Here is a 19121-nt window from a genome sequence, read left to right as displayed (position 1 = left end):
TCAATACATCATGATGAACATCAATAGATAGAATCCCAGTCTCTCCTGCCTCTGCTAACTGGCAGTTTGTTTGATGGAGTATGGGATTAAGTTTAAATACTTGGCTCAAGGCATATTATCATTAATGTCAGAACCGAAACATTTACGTCATTTGTCTTATTCAGAAAGAATTTAGGAGCTGCATGCTTTGAAAGCTATGTAATACTATATTGGAAGTAAAGTCAGTATTTCTTACATAGTAATCAGACTTAATGACTGTCCTGGTAGTTGTATGGCTGCACTGAAGTAGTTAGTAACCCAAGTTTCCCACTGGCACATTTACAATCAAATCATGGAGGAGCTATTTTATAAAAGTGCTTGCAGCTAAACATAACAATAAACTCAGAGAATTCATTCCAGGAATATCCAAGAGGCTGTTACTGTAAAGGCGAAATAAGTAAATTAATAACAAATTAATGTCTTTTCCCCCCAACACTGTCCTGTACAGCTCAGTTAATTTATTTTTAAATGTGAATTTAGTTAATAAGTGTTTTCCCAACAGAGCTATTAGTTAAAACAAGACTTTCAATATGTACATCTGACTCAAATGTTCCACTTTCTATCAAACCCGACATTGATAAATTATTCATAAACTGTCTTCTAGTGTTGATTCAAGCACCAAGGACTGCTTTAAATCCAAATCACTACTTTGATCCTGGACTGGATTTCAGCACATTTTAAATTTGATGGCTGCGTGAAAACTTCAGGTTTTTAGCTGTGATCTTTTGTTCTTTTGCCATCTCAAGAGACCCAGAGACTGCTGAAATCATTTTTTTTTTTTTTTTTTTTTTTTTGGTAACCCCTTTCTTGTTATCGCCAGAGAGAAAAGAACACAGTGGAACGAAGAGCAGATTTATTTTCTCTATACTGCTGAGAGAATTGGGCTTCAAGCCTGAAGTGCTGAAGAACTGTTAGATTATATCCAGATATGGTTCAGTGGGTTACTGATGTCATTTTGATAACTGTTTAATTAAGCCCTGAAAATGTTTGATATTATTCTGATCAGATTTATAGTATGATGATTGTGTTATGAATTGATCAATACATGTTGGTAGTCGAGAACGTCTGTCCTATTTTACATGTGTTGGTAAGCACCAGAAAATATGTACTGTTTTTTTTTTTTCTTCTGATGTATGCATATCTAAAAGGTCTGATATCAGTAGATGCTGATCCATTCGTGTTGGAGTTGCAAGGAATGCATGAATGAATGTGTAGTAGTGCTTTAATGTGTGCTTAAGCAAAATCTGTGGCAGTTACATATGTTACCAAAGACATCCACCTGGGAACTTCTCGTTAATGCTTTGTTAAAGGATGGCAAGTTGGCCTCATATCTAGTTAACTCAGATTAGTCTAGAATGTGGAAAATGGTATGGACACAAAATGTCTTAATTATTCCACCTTCAAAATTTCCACCAGTTCTGGGGAAAGGGTGACATTTGTGTCACTCTGTGTTTCTATTAATGAGATGTCATCTATCCCATTGGGAGGTAAAACCAGAATTCCTTGTTCATTTTCAGGAAATGGGCTGTGAAATCGTGTTTTAATGACACACTGATCACAGTGACGTAGATGGCACAGTCTACATGCATGGCAACCTCATAATAATATGGCAAGGCTGAATAGATTAACTAGAAGCTTCAGGAAGCTGATGCAGTGGCTCCAGAGATTTTAAAAGCGCTCCTCTTTTGTGTGCATATTAAAAAAAGTATGTGCACACTGTGAGGAACTTTTGAATTATTTGTATTTATATTTACATAAATAAATATCTACAGTACATACATGCATACATACTTGTATTCACAGGAAAGTTAGTGAGAAGAAAGAAATAAAAATAGTCTATTATAAAATAAATATAATAATAAGCAACAATACATTATTATTATTTTCATACTTTTCTGAGGATTTGTTACAGATTTATTACAGGATTTGAGTGAAGATCCAGCTCATTCTTCTGCATGTTGCTGAAAGAGGGAGAGAGATAAAGGGATGTGTTTCAGACAAATGATCACACTCAAATATTTACCTGGTCATGTTTTTCCTCACATGTCTCCTGGTCATCGTCCTCTTCCTCACTGCACCTTCAGCTGTGACATGACCAGCGTCTCCGAGTTAAACTCGAACTGATTGCTCGACGACGCGGACTTTCCCCACGAGTACAAGCTCGGCGGCCGCTTCTTGAACGACGACGTGTAGCGGTAGAAGCTCCTATGGCGGTTTTTCAGATACTCTCGGTAGTTCTTGGTGAGCAGCGTGTACAGAAACGGGTTGATGCAGCTGTTGCTGTAGGTCAGACACGCCACCAGGTAGTTAATACACGTGCGTATGTGAGGGGCCAGGGCCAGGGGTTCATGGTAGAGGGGTAAAAGCTGCCATATCCAAAAGGGCAAGAAGCAGGCCCAGAACACGAGCACGATCGTAAATATCATTATAAGCACTTTTTGCTTAGGTGACCGTTTGTTGCCCTTATTTAGAGCTGAGCTTCTCTGCGATTCAATGTATGTCCTGGCTAATCTGGTGTACAGGTAGCCAATGATAAGGCCAGGCGCCATGATACTGGTGCAAAACAGAACAGTCAAGTAAATCTTATACGCTTGAGGTGCCCAAGTAGGAGCGCACATACGTTTCACGCTTCCGTCCGCTGCCTTTCTGCTCGTCTGGTTCACCATGATGATCATAGGCATGGTTAAGAGCAGAGAGAGTATCCACACCCCCCAAGCCATGGCTTTCCGATAGCTTTTGGAGCGCTTCACGTTGTCCAGAGGCTTTGTCACGGCCAAGAAGCGCTCCATGCACATCACGGTTAAGGTGAAGATGCTTGCGTGCATGGTGAGGAGATCCAGACTGAGCAAGATGCGACAGCCCACGTCCCCGAAGTACCAGTCCTTGAGGAAGTACGTGCACACCACGAACGGGATCGTGGAGAGGTACAGCAAGTCCGCGAGCGCCAAGTTAATTATCGAGATGTACATGGAGGTAGCGAAGCGAATCGAGTGGCACATCACGACCAGAGTGTACACGTTCCCCGAAACGCCAACCACGTAAACAAGCGAGAGCAGCGTGCCAAAAGTCGAGGTGATTACCAGCTCGTCGGTGGAGCCCGAGTTGCTGTTCTGGGGTGCGCCTGCAAAAGAGAGAGACCTGCTCAAATTCATCGCGCCTGTCCGGGAAGGCGCCGTTACGCGGAGGTGATTTTGTCAGGTGCGCGACAGAGACTGGGATTGAGAAATGCGCGGACCCGCCGGCGCATCGCACCTCCTGACGTCACCAGCACGTCTCTCTACTGGTGTTTACCCGTTGCCTTCGACCCAAAATCACTTTAAGGATACATCGGAAGTTGTGACTTTACGTCTTAATTTCATCTAAACAATCGACTCTAATCACACGTGTGCCACGTAGGCTATTAGGTGTGCTAAAACGAAACATGCATAATGTGAAAATAAACAATAATGTAGGCTAAGTACATGATGCATCCGTGAACATCAGAAATAATGTTTGCTTTATTTACAGAATTGCCGTCTAGAGTTCGCTCCGAAACGAGAACAGTTGGTTTGGCTATGGCATGTCCTTTACGCACGGAGAGGAAGCTTCTGCATCACTGCCTTAATTAGATATGCATATAGATAAGATCAAACTGTGTTCAATTTATTTATTTATTTATTTACTTTCCCCGGGAAGTTTGCATTTCTTAGTTATTGCCCCCCCCCCCACCTCCACCCACCTCCACCCCCACCCCAGAGTTCTTATGGAGACTTTGACTTTCGCACTTGCTTCTTATTTTTGTAGCAAAACCCAGCAGCCTTCATTATGTTGGTTTTTTTTGTCTGAACAGTGGTCTCTTACATAATACATTTGTCTGTAACATTTAATTTTGTGCTGAAAAACTAATGTTTGGAAATCCAAAAAGTTTTTGCACTGACTCGATAATGTAGAAGTCATGAAATAAAAATCTATAACAAAGTTTGTACTAAAAAAAAAAATGGTGCCTAGACTTATGCACAGTACTTTATTTTTCCATTTTCAAGTTTTTTATTCAGTGCGCACTGCGCCAGAGTGGTTAACATTTCTGCTCATTTCATTGCTTTAACATTGGATGTCTTTACAGAGTAATGCTTAGGGATCTAAATCACAGCCTATGGTAAAAGTTATATGCATTCTTTGAATTTTAATACAGATATAGCAATAATATTTCAACGCAAACGTGCGTCTGCCAAAAGCAATACGAAGTCATTTCGCAACGCTTTCACAGCCTCATACATTTTTTCCTCGAAGGAATTCCGCGTGATCAAATAATGGCATTGATTGAACAGCAGATATCTCAGAAATGATATGATTGCTATTATTGTAGATCACTGAGCGGTTTGATCTCTCTCTCTCTCTCTCTCTCTCTCTCTCTCTCTCTCTCTGTGTGTGTGTGTGTGTGTGTGTGTGTGTTTTCTGGCACAAAAAGTGAAATCAATATCAATTTGTTTTAAAATACCACAAGGCTGAAGGTATGCGGTACTGTACCTATTGCCGAAATAATGGAACAGTGAGCCTGTAATATTAATCCTGGACCACAGCAGTTAGTTGTCAGAAGCAAAACCAGTTAAAGTTTTTGTTTGGGGATGTGTGCTATATAATTATGATGTTTTCCGAGTCTTTCAAGTCAATATCAGAAAGCAAAGCAAAAATTATTAGCACATACAATACTGTATAATGTATGATATTTTGAGCTTAAACATTATTTTAGAACAATATTCATTTCCAAGTTTTTTTTTTTTTTTTTTTTTTTTAATGATTAGGAGGGGAAAAAAACGGATAACTGGCAGTTATTCGTAGATAAGAGACTTACAGTAGATTATTTTTGGACAAGTCTTAATCTCCTGGCCCAGACAATCTGGGTTTATGCTAAATTGTCCTGGTCCTGACACCTCAACCACCAGCCACAAAACAGCCCCAAAGTATCAATGATCAAGCACAATATTTTACAGTGGGTGCTTTTTCACATTTTTATTGCATTTTTTATTTTTATTTTTTATATCTAATGTCTTGTGTACATCAATAACAATTTGTCTCTTCTGTGCTGAAAGCTCTTTGGTTTATATGAGTAAGGTGTTTTTTATGTGTGCTCAACCTCATATATAGACCCAAAGGAAACAAAGGTTTGGCAATAGAAAACAATTGTTTGAGTGACAGGTGTATCTTGTTGCGCAGGTGTGCTCTGTTAGACTGATCAGTCCCTACAGGATTTCACTGAAGTTTTTTGTGTGTGTGATTGTTGCAACCAAAATTGACTGATTTTGCTGCTTAATTTTTCAGAATGCAATTTGTAGGGTTTTTTTTTTTTTTTTTTGTAGAAAACTACTTGATTTTGGCAATTGCACAAAACTGTTTTGCACTTTTGCAGTGACATTTGTTGGTAAATAAGACCTTTTAGCTGTACTCATGTTCAACGCATGAGTACACATGAGGTGTCTTTGCCCAAATCTGCGGAAAATCTATGGTAATTTTGGAAAAATTGCAAGCTCCTCTGAATATTGTGGAGTTTGCTTGATTTTGTGTTAATTTCTGCGATCACAAAATTGCGAAACACTGGAGGGACTGATTGATTGTTTAAACAGTTAATAGACAGTTAATAAAAATTGTTAAAACAGTGAATGTCTACTCTTGGTTTGTTAAGACATTTTGAAGCTGAGAAAGACGGAAAATAAATCAGAGTCATTTGTATAAGCATTGGGTATAGTCAATACAACAATTTGGAATGTACTGGAAAAAAATAAACCACTGGTGTACTAACAACCAGACATCGAACAGGTCGGCCAAGGAAAACAACAGTTGATGACAGAAGCATTGTGAGAGCTGTGAAGCAAACCCCAAAATCAACAATCAGTGACGTCATCAACAACGTTCACAGGGCAGGGGTGAAGGTATCAAAATCAACCATTCGAAGAAGACTTTGAGAACAGAAATCTAGAGGCCAAACCACAAGATGCAAACCACTCATCAGCAGTAACAATCAGAAAGAAAATATCAGAACCAAGGTTAACCTCTACCAAAGTGATGGAAAGGCCAAACTGTGGAGAAAGAAAGGATCTGCTCATGATCCAAAACATAGAAGCACATCGGTCAAGCACAGTGGAGGTAGTGTCATGGCTTTTGCTTGCATGGCTGCTTCAGGAACAGGCTCACTGATAATTATTGATGGTGTAATTCATGACTAGCAGCAGAATGAATTCAGAAATCTACAGAAACAATCTGTCTGCCAATTTACAGAGAAATGCATCTGAGGAACTTAATCATGCAGCAAGAAAATAATCCAAAACACACTACCAAAACAAAAAAAAGGACTTTATCAGGGGGGAAAAAGTGGAAGGTTTTACACTGGCCAAGTCAATCACCAGACCTTAATCCATTTGAGCTTGTATTTCACCTCCTGAAGAGGAGACTGAAGGGAGAAACCCCCCAAAACAAAGAACAACTAAAAGAAGCTATGATACAAGTCTGGAAAAACATCACATAAGAAGAATGCAACAGTTGGTGATGTCAGTGGCTCACCGGTGTGATATAGTTATTGCAAGTAAGGAATCATAGCTATGATATGAAGGTGTGAGTATATGGGAGAACATGTGAATGTTTTTATTATAAATGTAAGTGTTTATAATGGCAATTAGAGGTTTGTGAAATGCAAACCTCATTTTTTTAATAGAGTACTCATTAAAAGCTAAATCAGTTTGCTAGTTGCTGTATTGTTAGCACCGTAGTTGGCTATAAATGTTAGTTCAATTGTAAGTTGTATTGCATTGTGTTCTGTAATATTACCCATTAATAAAACACTACCAGCATGATAAAGTTAATTATTAACTATTTTATTCATAGCATTGTATCATGTAAGAAACCAACAATAATTAAGTTCCAATGTTCTAATATTTTGGTAGTACCCTAGTCTTTTAAACCAAAGAGACACAGTAGTTTATAAAAAAAAAAAAGGATAACATAACAGAGACAAAAAGTTAACAATTGATATAATACACAGTTGGCATTGTTATATATTACCTATGAGACATTTCTGCATGTGGACCTCTCAAAAATTTGGATCCTGGCTTTGGCCCTGGGTGTTGCTTTGCATGGAGTATTGGTTTATTATCGGTTTTACCTGTCTTTGGCTGCTTTACTTCTGTTTTTAATCAGGAATCAGGTTACTGATGTATATATTAGTACAAACTAGTAGAAAGCTATCTGGTACCTCTCCTCTTGTTCACCAAATTTATAATGTTTTGCTATATGGCACTGTTTCCCTACTCATATACCTATTTGTGAAACATCTTTATAGAGAAGACTGCTGACATCTGTTTTTATCAGAGTCATATCACAATCCCCTGGTATCTAATGCATATTGTTAAGGTCATATTTTGTTGCTTTGTTTGCTTGTTTGTATGTTAATAGTACAGCTGCAGTGGCTGAGTTATATGGAAATAGGAATCTGGTTCCAAGGCTATTGCTTTGGTAGGAGAAATGTTTTTATTCCTCTCAGTGGTCTATTTAAGTTCTTAATTGATGTCTAGACATCACACAATGAGTTTATATCATCATAACAGATATAATTTGCTATTTGTTAAAATAATATTAATTCACATTATCCTTTTGTGGTTGTGTTAGACCTTTCCGACTTATGTAGAAGTTATATTGTCACGGGTCGAGGTCGAGCCAGAAGCAGGTGCAGATAATGACTTTTATTGACGTAAACGTAATATCAAACAAAGACACGAACACAACTTGGAAAACTACTGTGGCATGAAACAAAACACTGAGACATAAACAACATGAATCTAAGAGTACTTGGCATAATACTGTGGCAAAACTAAACATAAACTAACAAGATCAAGAAACATGGAACACAGGGGTCTAAGACAACGAAAGACAAGCACATAGTGCAGACCAGGACTATATATACACACACGAGTGCTCATTAACCAAAACGTGAATCAGGTGCAGGTGGTCATGTGACAACTAGAGCAGTGCAGTGGCTGATGGGAAGTGGAGTCCAGAGTTTCTTGATACGTGACAGAACCCTCCCCCAAGGGCGCTACTCCCGGAGCGCCCAAAATCATACGTCCTTCATCTGGTGGTCCTGGCCCCCTGGAGAAAATGTCCCCAGCAAAACCAGGAGGCCAGGCGGCTTCCACAATGGCACAGGGAGGCTGAGACATGAAAGCGGGGCGACGTCCTCGGCAGAGCATGAAAACGGGGCGACGTCCGCGGCAGAGCATGAAAACGGAGCGACGTCCCCAGCTGAACTGGAAGGCAGAGCGAAGTCCCCCGTGCGGCCAGGGAGAGGAGCGTGGGTCTCCTCGAAGCAGAAGGGGGGAACGCTAGTTGCCATGGAGCAGGCGGGCTGAGCGACGACCTCAGCTGAACAGGCGGGCTGAGCGACGACCTCAGCTGAACAGGCGGGCTGAGCGACGACCTCAGCTGAACAGGCGGGCTGAGCGACGACCTCAGCTGAACAGGCGGGCTGAGCGACGACCTCAGCTGAACAGGCGGGCTGAGCGACGACCTCAGCTGAACAGGCGGGCTGAGCGACGACCTCAGCTGAACAGGCGGGCTGAGCGACGACCTCAGCTGGACATGAGGGCAGAGCGACGTCCTCGGCGGAGCAGGGAAACAGAGCACTGTACTCGGCGGAGCAGGGAAACAGAGCACTGTACTCGGCGGAGCAGGGAGGCGGGGCGACGTCCTCGTCGGAACATGAAAGCGGGGCGACGTATTCCACGGGACAGGAGAGGGGAGCGAGGTTCTCCGCGAGGCCAGGGAGAGGAGCGAGGTTCTCCACGAGGCCAGGGAGAGGAGCGAGGTTCTCCGCGAGGCCAGGGAGAGGAGCGAGGTTCTCCGCGAGGCCAGGGAGAGGAGCGAGGTTCTCCGCGAGGCCAGGGAGAGGAGCGAGGTTCTCCGCGAGGCCAGGGAGAGGAGCGAGGTTCTCCGCGAGGCCAGGGAGAGGAGCGAGGTTCTCCGCGAGGCCAGGGAGAGGAGCGAGGTTCTCCGCGAGGCCAGGGAGAGGAGCGAGGTTCTCCGCGAGGCCAGGGAGAGGAGCGAGGTTCTCCGCGAGGCCAGGGAGAGGAGCGAGGTTCTCCGCGAGGCCAGGGAGAGGAGCGATGTCCTCCGTGGAGCAGGAAGGGGGAACGACACACTGAGAGAAGCGAAGAAAAGGAGCGACGTCTTTAGCGGAACATGGAGGCAGAGTGACATCCTCAGCGGAGCAGGATGGCAGAGCGACGACCTCGGCCGAGCAGGAAGGCAGAGCGACGTCCTCGGCTGAGCAGGAAAGAAGAGCGATGTCCTCGGCGGAGCATGAAGGCAGAGCGACGTCCTCGGCGGAGCAGGAAAGAAGAGCGGCGTCCTCAGACGAGCAGGGACACTGACTTTCGTTCTCCGCTGACTCCGTTTGCCGAACTAGATCCATAATAGGGGAGGGAGGGTGGGAGATGGTACTAGCCCTGACCACAGACTCCCCCTTGTACCCGGACTCCTCCTCCTGTTGGCTTGACATGGCGTAGTCCTCCGTGAACATAGGAGGTAAGTTGAAGCCCAGATAATTCCTGGCAACCTGCTGCTTTCATAGCACAGCTTGGTACTCCTCCGCCTGATGGCGTAATGTAGCAAAGTACTCCACTAACATCGGTGGCATCCTGACGCCCCAGTTATCCATCCTGGCGATCTGCTGCTTCTGATTCTAGGTCTTTCGTTCTGTCACGGGTCGAGGTCGAGCCAGAAGCAGGTGCAGATAATGACTTTTATTGACGTAAACGTAATATCAAACAAAGACACGAACACAACTTGGAAAACTACTGTGGCATGAAACAAAACACTGAGACATAAACAACATGAATCTAAGAGTACTTGGCATAATACTGTGGCAAAACTAAACATAAACTAACAAGATCAAGAAACATGGAACACAGGAGTCTAAGACAACGAAAGACAAGCACATAGTGCAGACCAGGACTATATATACACGAGTGCTCATTAACCAAAACGTGAATCAGGTGCAGGTGGTCATGTGACAACTAGAGCAGTGCAGTGGCTGATGGGAAGTGGAGTCCAGAGTTTCTTGATATGTGACATATATAGGATAGTATATATTTATTTAAATATTTGAATTTCAGAAATGATAGTTGCTGTATTAAAGCATTTTTTTTCTACAAAGACTACATGTTTATTTTGATATTACATAATGTAGAAGGCAAAGTAATATGCAGCAAGAAAACAAAGAATATTTTTATGTATTTGATAAGAAGATTTTTCAGAGACTAAACCATTTAACCACTTGAATCACAAAGAGCTGAATATAATTGAGTATAATTGTGCGAATTCACATAAAAGAGCTGATGAACTCTGATCAAAAACAACTACACAGGCCAAAACTAATTTAACAGCCTTAAGGAGTTGTTGGTCAGTGTGAAAGTGTATTGCATATTGAGAATCTTTAATGTGACCTCGGTTTTACTCATTTAACATTACTGAGTAGCTTAGTGACAATCTGTGAGATGAAAAACTAAAGTTTATCTCTCCAGGGTTTTCCAGGGTAATGACCCTTTCTATCATTCAACAGTCTTTGGTTTAAAAAGACAGAAAAATAGGCAAACTGTTCTTTCATCATGCACCTTACTGCAGAAAGTGCAACAAATCTGTCTGATTAATATTTTTTATTAATTCCTATGTGGACGTTTTTGCCTGTCAAGTTGCCCACCTAGGGAGAAACACAAGGACATCAACCAAAAGGTATTCATTCTCAAAAGATCTTGGTATACAGGTTATTGTCACGTTTCAAGGTTGATGCGGAAGCAATCGCAGATTTATAAACGAACAGTTTTTATAAACAGTTTAATAAACGAACAAACAGTTTAATAAACGAACAAACAACAAAACAAATACACTAAGACAACTTGGTAAAATACTGTGGCAAAAACTAAACATGGAAGTGTGGACAAAAGTGTGACATATTGTAGTACAGTGCAGTGGCTGATGGGAACTGAAGTCCAGAGTTACCTCCTTGATATATGACAGTTATACACATATGCCTGATTATTATGCAATTATGCTCACAGTGTTTATTATATTGTTGCTGAATTTTTTTCTATGATTTATTTATTACATTTTCATGGTGCCTGGCTTTAAATTAAAATCAACTCTGCTCATCTCTGTTGTCAACCTCGTTGCTATTATTTTTATAACAGAAAAAGGCCCTGCTTATATTCGCATTAAAACAAACACTGTGTAATTTAAGTCATGCTTAAATTACGCCATGTTTAGGGTCGACTGTGGCTCAGATGGTAGAATGGGTTATCCACAAATCATAGGATTGTCAGTTCAATTCCTGGCCCACATGAGTCCACATACTGAACTGTCCTTGGTCATGATACTGAACCCCAAGTTGCTCTAGATGGCAAGCTAGCACATTACATGTCATCTCTGCTACCATTGTTGTGTGTGTGAATGAGAAACAATGTAAAACTTTTAGAACCGCTAAGGTTAAAAAGTGCTATATAAGTGTAGACCATTATATTTCACAGATGAGTTTGTATGTTTTGGATCATGAGCAGATTCTTTCTTTCTCCACACTTTGGTCTTTCCATCACTTGAGGTGGTTGAGGTTAATCTTGGTTCCAGAATGTCGCTTATTTTTATATTCTTTGTGAATTCCTATCTAGATTTCTGATTCTTACTGCTGATGAGTGGTTTGCATCCTGTGATATGGCCTCAGAATTTCTGTTCTCAAAGTCTTCTTTGAATTGTGGATTGTGCTAATTTCACCCCTGCCCTGTGGAGGTTGTTGGTGATGTCACTAAATGTTGTTTCTGGGTTTTTCTTCACAGCTCTTACAATGTTTTTGTCATCAGCTGTTGCTGTTTACCTTGGCGGACCCATTCTGTGTCTGTTGCTCAGTACACTAGTCTTTTTTTCCCCTTTTTTTAAAGGACAGTCCGAATTGTTGTATTGCCTATGCCTAATGTTTGTGCACTGCATCTGATTGATTCTCCCTCTTTTCTCAGCTTCAAAATGGCTTCCGTTGGCTTGTTCTTTTTAACAACAAATGCAGTATTTACAGGTGAAGCTCAAGGCTAAAACCAAGAGTAGATGTTCAGAGCTATTTATTTAAACAATCAATCTAACAGGACACACCTGAGTAACAAGTAACACCTGTCAGGTACATGTTCCAATATTTTTGCTTGCCTACAATTTAGGTGGTTTGATATAAAATGTGACATGTTCTATGTTGTTTATCACATCTACATATAAATATCAGGAAATAAAAGCTGAAATTCTAACTCCCTTCTCATATTTATCTTTTGTTCTCAAACCCAACTGTCTTCAGTCTACAACAAAAACAAATGAATTGGCCTTGCTGTTCCAACAGTTTCGGAGGGGACTATATTTTTATTTATATGAAATCATATATTTTTACAGAATGCATATATTTTATGTAATCTAATTTATTTTTTATATGGCAATGATTTGGATCTGATTACTGCCATAGGTTTTATTTACTTCCATTTGAGATGCTTATTTTTTATTTATGAATGATTTATATAATCTTTCCAGGTTCTAATATTATTAGTGACTAGCCTGAGTAAGGGCACCTTGCGTAAGTATGAATAATAAAAAAAAAATCTTTAAAGAAGGAAATACTAGCACACATCATGGAGAATTATGTCAAAACATAGGAAAGATATCATTAATAAACATTTAACGTTGATCGTTTCCCTGTACTTAGTCATTTTAAAATAGAGATTTTGTTTTCTTTTCAGTGGTACAGATATCATGACTTGGCAAAGTGTGTTCATTTCTGTTTTCTCCCAAAGTACCTCTCTAACAGTACTAGTGAATTATTGTCAGGCAATCATTCAAATGAGCAACAAAAATGTAGCCTAAATGTAACCTTATAAGTGCACAGGCGAGATCCCAAAACCTTCCATTAAGTCCTACCCTCTTGGTTTCAAGATGTAACGGCAAATAGCATCAGAAATAGTGTAAAGTAGCTGCTTTCTATTTTAAAGTGTCTTTGATGACAAGCTATGATTTCAGCAGCCATGTCTGATTTGCATGAATGTGTCATAAGAGCAAAATTTAGTACATCTGTGCCAATATATGATTTCAAGTGCTTTTTGAAACCAAAGACAAGAATAGTGGCTTAATTGTGATTGTGAGGCTGTGGATGACTAACACAGGAACAAGACACTGAAATAATGCAATACCTACACCAATCAGCCATAACATTAAAACCACTGAGAGTTGACGTGAAGAACGTTGATTATCTCGTTACAATGGCACCTGTCAAGGAGAGGGATATATTAGGCAGTAAGTGAACTCAGTTCTTGAAGTTGATGTGTTGGAAGCAGGAAAAATGGGCAAGTGTAAGGATCTGCGTGACTTTGACAAGGGACAAATTGTGAACGCTAGACCACTGGGTCAGAGCATCTCCAAAACATCAGGTCTTGTGGGGTGTTCCCAGTATGCAGTTGTTAGTACCTACCAAAAGTGGTCCAAGTAAGGACAACCTGTGAACTGTCATGGAAGCCCAAGGATAATTGATGCACATGGGAGCAAAGGCTAGCCCATCTGGTCCGATCCCATAGAAGAGCTACTGTAGAACAAACTGCTTAAAAAGTTAATGCTGGCTATGATAGAAATGTGTCAGAACACACTGTGCATCACAGCTTGCTGCAAATGGGGCTGTATAGCTGCAAGTCAGTCAGAGTTCCCATGCTGACCCCAGTCCACCGGTGAAAGCACCTACAATGGGAACATGAGTATCAGAACTAAACCATGGAGCAATGGAAGAAGGTGGCCTGGTCTGATGAATCACATTTTCTATAGCAGTGCCAGATACAGTACCACAGCACAGCTTCAGAGGTCTTGTAAAGTCCATGCCTCGAGGGGTCAGCACTGTTTTGGTGGCACATGGGGGACCTACACAATATTAGGCAGGTGTATTTAATGTTATGGCTGATCGGTGTATGTATAAAAATGAAACACTAAGCTGCAGTTCATAGTAGACAGAAATTTTGGTAGTTGGCAGGTTATATCATTCACAATCATGCTGTCTTACGCTGTCTAATAGTCTGTATTAAGTCATTTTGCTACATTATTGATCACCATGTTTTTTGTTTTTTAAAGAATTTAGCATCAAGGTTGAACTGATCTATACTTGTGTGTTTTTATTTTTTCAACTGATGGACATTGATGCACATTGGCTTAGTCATTAGATCAATTAGAAGACACCCTGTGCAGAATACAGATACAATGCTGCAAATGTTTATGGACATACTGTTGAAAATCTGTATGTAAGTAATTCGCTTAAAAAAAATACATCAAAAGGTTCAGTGCTCAAGCTTCTTTGGCAGGAGGACACAGTGTACTGCTCATCCTTCTGTCTCTTTCATATTTAGTGAAATGATTAACATGCAGCACTAAGAGAGCATGTTATTGTGAATTACAATCAACACACAATACTGTGATTGTAAAGCTGCATTCTTCTCACCTGTTGTAATTATACTGCAATTCCACCATAGTATTGGGACTTATTGGATGCTATCATCAACTCCACTGCACATGGTTCATAGTTCTGTGAAACACACACTCGCTTTACAAGAGGACATGTACTGCCATCAGTCCAGTCTGTTGTGTGTAGAGAACATGCAGTCATGCACAGTCAATTTCTCCTTTTCAGCTTAAGATGGTACTGTCTTGTCATTGAAGCACTCAAGGCTCTTTGGCTATTGCACTGTTCTTGTGACTTGTCAGATTACACCAAACACATCAATTTATTTATTTATTTATTTATTTTTACCCAGGGAGTTGCTAAACTGACAGCTCTATCAGTGATTTTATACTACACCTAAAAATATATACTCAAGTTGGCCTGTCTTATCATAAAAATGAAATATAATATTTTTCAAAAGTAATATTAAAAACAGAAACTAAAACAGATTAATCTCTAACATTTACAGTAGATAAGCAAAACCAATGGCTGCTGTTATTTATTTATTAAACCAATGGTGATTTGTAATGACAATACATTCTACAACAGCATTTGCTAATAGTTTAAAGCTTTATGGTTCAGGATATACAGGGAATAAAGGTGCAAATGCCTATTTTGGGTGCAACAGTCAACCTACTGCTTATCAGATTAGTGCAATTTGCTCCCAGTTGGAACAGCATCCTATCACTTCCTGAATCAACTGCTGCTAAATGATGATGTTGTTGTTATTGTTGGAGCTACTCACTGAACTCACTGTTTTGTAGAATTATATATATATATATATATATATATATATATATATATATATATATATATATATATATATATATATATATATATATTTTTATTAATCCCACGTGAGGAAATTGTTATGTTACAGCAGCATCAAGAATAACAATACAATCCATCCATCCATCTATCCATTTTCTGACTGGGGGATACCCTGGATGGGGTGCCATCCCATTGCAGGGCACAACTGCATGCACATTCACACAAGGACAATTTGGAAATGGCAATCAGAATACAAAAAAAAAAAAAAAAAAAACAGGATTACCTGGAGGAAACCCCCAAGGCATGGGGAGAACGTGCAAACTCCATGCACACGGGGCAGAGGCAGGAATCAAAACCCCAACCCCAGAGGCAAACATACTAACCACTAAGCCACCATGCCCCCTAACAATAAAATTAAAATCAATAGCAGAATTACAAATCCACAAAAAACTAACTGAATATTAAATAAAGATATGTACAACATCAAAAAGAATAATAATGAATAAATAAAAGAAAAAAGCAGCAATAAAACAGATATACAAAAAGTAGTGAAGCAGTGAATAATACAGGTGAATAATACAGTGAAGCATTGAATAATACAGTGCTGTAAAAAGTATTTGCCCCATATTGATTCCTTCAGTTTTTGTGTATATCTCATACTAAATAGTTTTAGATCACGAAATACAACATAAAACAAAGGCAACCTGAATAAACACACAATGCAGTTTTTATTAATTGCTTTTTTTTTAATGAAGTAAAAAAAGTGATCCAACACCCATTACCAATGTAAAAAACTAAATGCCCCTTTACACTTAAAATCTAGTCGTACCACCTTTAGCAGCAATAACTGCAACCAAATGCTTCCAATAACTGGAGATCACTCTTTCACTTCCTTCTAGGACTAGGACTTGCTTCTATGCTTTGGATCATTGGCTTGCTGCATAATCCAGTTGCACTTGAGTTTCAACTTATGGACAAAAGACCAGATATTCTCCTTTAGGATTTTCTGGTAGAGAACAGAATTCAGGATTCTCTCAATTATTGAAAGTTGCCCAGGCCCTGTAGCAGCAAAGCATCCACACACCATCACACTTCCACCACCATGCTTGACCGTAGGTATGATGTTCTTTTTGTGGATATCTGTGTTTGATTTATGCCAAATCTAATGGGACCCCTGTCTTCCAAACAGACCACAGAACATTCTCACAAAAGGTTTGAAGATCATCAAGGTGTGTTTTGGCAAAATTCAGACTAGCCTTAATGTTCTTCTGGGTTAGCAGTGGTTTTCACATCGCCACTCTTCCATGGATGCCATTTTTGCCAAGTGTATGTCTGATAGTGGAGTCATGAACAGTGACCTTTATTGACGCAAGAGAACCCTGTAGTTCCTTTGATGTTGTCCTTGGCTCTTTTGTGACTTCCTGGATGGTGCTGTGCTCTGGAGGAATTTTGGAAGGTTAGCCACTTCTGGGAAGTTTCACTACTATGCAGGTTTTTTTTTTCTTTTTTCTTTTTCTGTTTGAAGATAATGGCTCTCACTGTGGTTCTTTGGGGTCCCAGAGTCTTAGAAATAGCTTTGTAACCCTTCCCAGACTGATGTATTTCAATCACCTTCTCCCTCATCATTTCTGGAATTTCTTTCAACTATGGCATAGTGTGTTACTGGGTAAGACCTTTTAACCAACTTCATGCTATTGAAAAAGTTCTATATAAGTGTTGATTTGATTGAACAGGGCTGGCAATAATCAGGCCTGTTTGCTTCTAGTCCAGCTGAACCCCATTATGAATGCAGTTTCACTTTTTTGCTTCAATAAATAACATTATCATTTAAAAATTGTTTTTTTTAAATTAAAAATTTTGTTTTTAGTCATGTTGCCTTTGTTTAATGTTAGATTTTGTTTGGAAACAATTTAGTATGAGATATACACAAAAACAGAAGAAATCAAATACCAAAACAAATACTTTTTAACAGCACTGTATATACAACATGTTTATGAGAGAAACGGCTGTGGGCGGCTGTGGCTCAGGTGATAGAGCGGGATGTCCACTAATCGTAGGGTTGGCGGTTCAATTCCTGGCCCACATGACTCCACATGTCAAAGTGTCCTTGGGCAAGACACTGAACCCCAAGTTGCTCCTGATGGCAAGTTAGCACCTTGCAAGGCAGCTCTGCTACCATTGGTGTCTCTGTGAATGGGTGAATGAGAACCAGTGTACAGTGCTTTGGATAAAAGCGCTATAAAAGTGTACCATTTAGAAACAGTATTTACAGATGGTATCCATAAAAGATATCTGTTTCACCTCCATAAAGGCCAGAAAATTGATGAAATTTGATATTACACACCTCAAATCTCATTAAACTAAAATTAAATGTTAAATACTCTGACTGTTTCCACATACCTACAGTTGTTTTCAAATTTTCAATGGTCACTTTATTAGGTACACCTAGCATGTGTTTATACTCATCAGCAAAAAAATTTGCATACATATGTGCACATTGTATGTCTGTGATAACCTGGGAAAACCCTTCACATGGTATGAAAACACGACAGCTTATTACCCAAAGTACACCATACCCATGGTGAAACATGATGGTGGCAGCATCAAGCTATGGGGCTCTAATGAAGATAGAGAGAACCATGGATAGCTCCTAATACCAATCTATTTTGGTAAAAAACCTGTTCATCATGATAATGACTCTCAAACCATACACATTTATGTAGTGTTATTTTTCAATATGATACATAAATATTAACATCCTTGAGCTTAAGATGATTACATACTGTTCATATTGTTTTTTGGTCATGTACGCTTTTTGATTGGATGTACTCTTGGAGCACACTTTCAGAGATATGGAGTAATAGGTCTTTGTTTAAGTACACTTATTTCCTGCTCTCTTTCTGTCAACAAAAAACACATTCACCTTCATGAAACAGTCTTTGATCTCTATATCATTGTGTGTTCCAAAAGAAACAAAGTCTTTTGTGGATTGAACAATATTTTCTTCCCTGTACAGATATAAAAGACAAGCAGAAGGAGCTTCAGAAAATTAGCCATTGTTAAATGAAAACATTTTTCCATCATAAAAAAAGTTTCTCATTCTGATATTTAGAACAAAGCATTCAGTCTTTTTTGGCTATATTCGATAAACACATAATGAATCTGTTAAAATTGTTACTAGACAATGGGTCTCAGTAGCATTATGGAAAAGAGTCAGTGGCTGCATCTGTCATTATCTTTTGGAGTATTTTGGAGAGTACAAATAAAATACACCTTTTTCTGGTATCCACTTTATGTACAATATATAGTTTGATGGATTTTTGCCTGTGTGACTCTGGGTTAGCGCTGACAGTCACTCTGCCAGAAGACATAATAGATAAAGTGGGAACAAAAGGGCCAATAATATAAATTCTCTTTCTGACCTCTACGTTGTAAAAGTCTGATTTATGACCTGAGCAAGTTTTATCTGATCACAGACCATAAGGGCACGAACAATGCCATGCTTTGCCTTCCACTGTAGAACATTGGTGTCTGGGGTCCTTTTGAGAAATTGAAATCCTTTACTGTTGGTGTTCATTTAGCAGGCCTTTTGATCAGAGTTTATTGGAACTGTAGCTTAGATTAGTCTGTTAATAATATGTCTCTATATATATCTGTTGTAATCTTATTACATTACACTCACAAATAACTTCTCACAGAAATGTACAGTGACCTATTTAATCACTGGTAAATCAAAATGACTTGAAATCACAATTACTGTAACTAAATTAAGTAAGAATGATTAAAAGACTTAAAA

The 19121-nt window shown here is 39.5% G+C and overlaps 1 protein-coding gene across 1 annotated transcript; it reads right to left on the bottom strand.

The window, feature by feature from the left end:
* Positions 1-2108: 2108 nt before the first annotated feature.
* Positions 2109-3727, bottom strand: LOC108274136 (urotensin-2 receptor). The gene has a single exon (XM_017484047.3). It carries the CDS (start codon positions 3189-3191, stop codon positions 2109-2111), a length of 1083 nt encoding a protein of 360 aa, XP_017339536.1. The 5' UTR covers positions 3192-3727.
* Positions 3728-19121: the final 15394 nt, after the last annotated feature.

This window comes from Ictalurus punctatus, chromosome 13 (genome assembly GCF_001660625.3).
Source record: "Ictalurus punctatus breed USDA103 chromosome 13, Coco_2.0, whole genome shotgun sequence".
Taxonomy (NCBI): Eukaryota; Metazoa; Chordata; class Actinopteri; order Siluriformes; family Ictaluridae; genus Ictalurus; species Ictalurus punctatus.
This window is presented reverse-complemented; position numbering and strand designations above follow the sequence as displayed.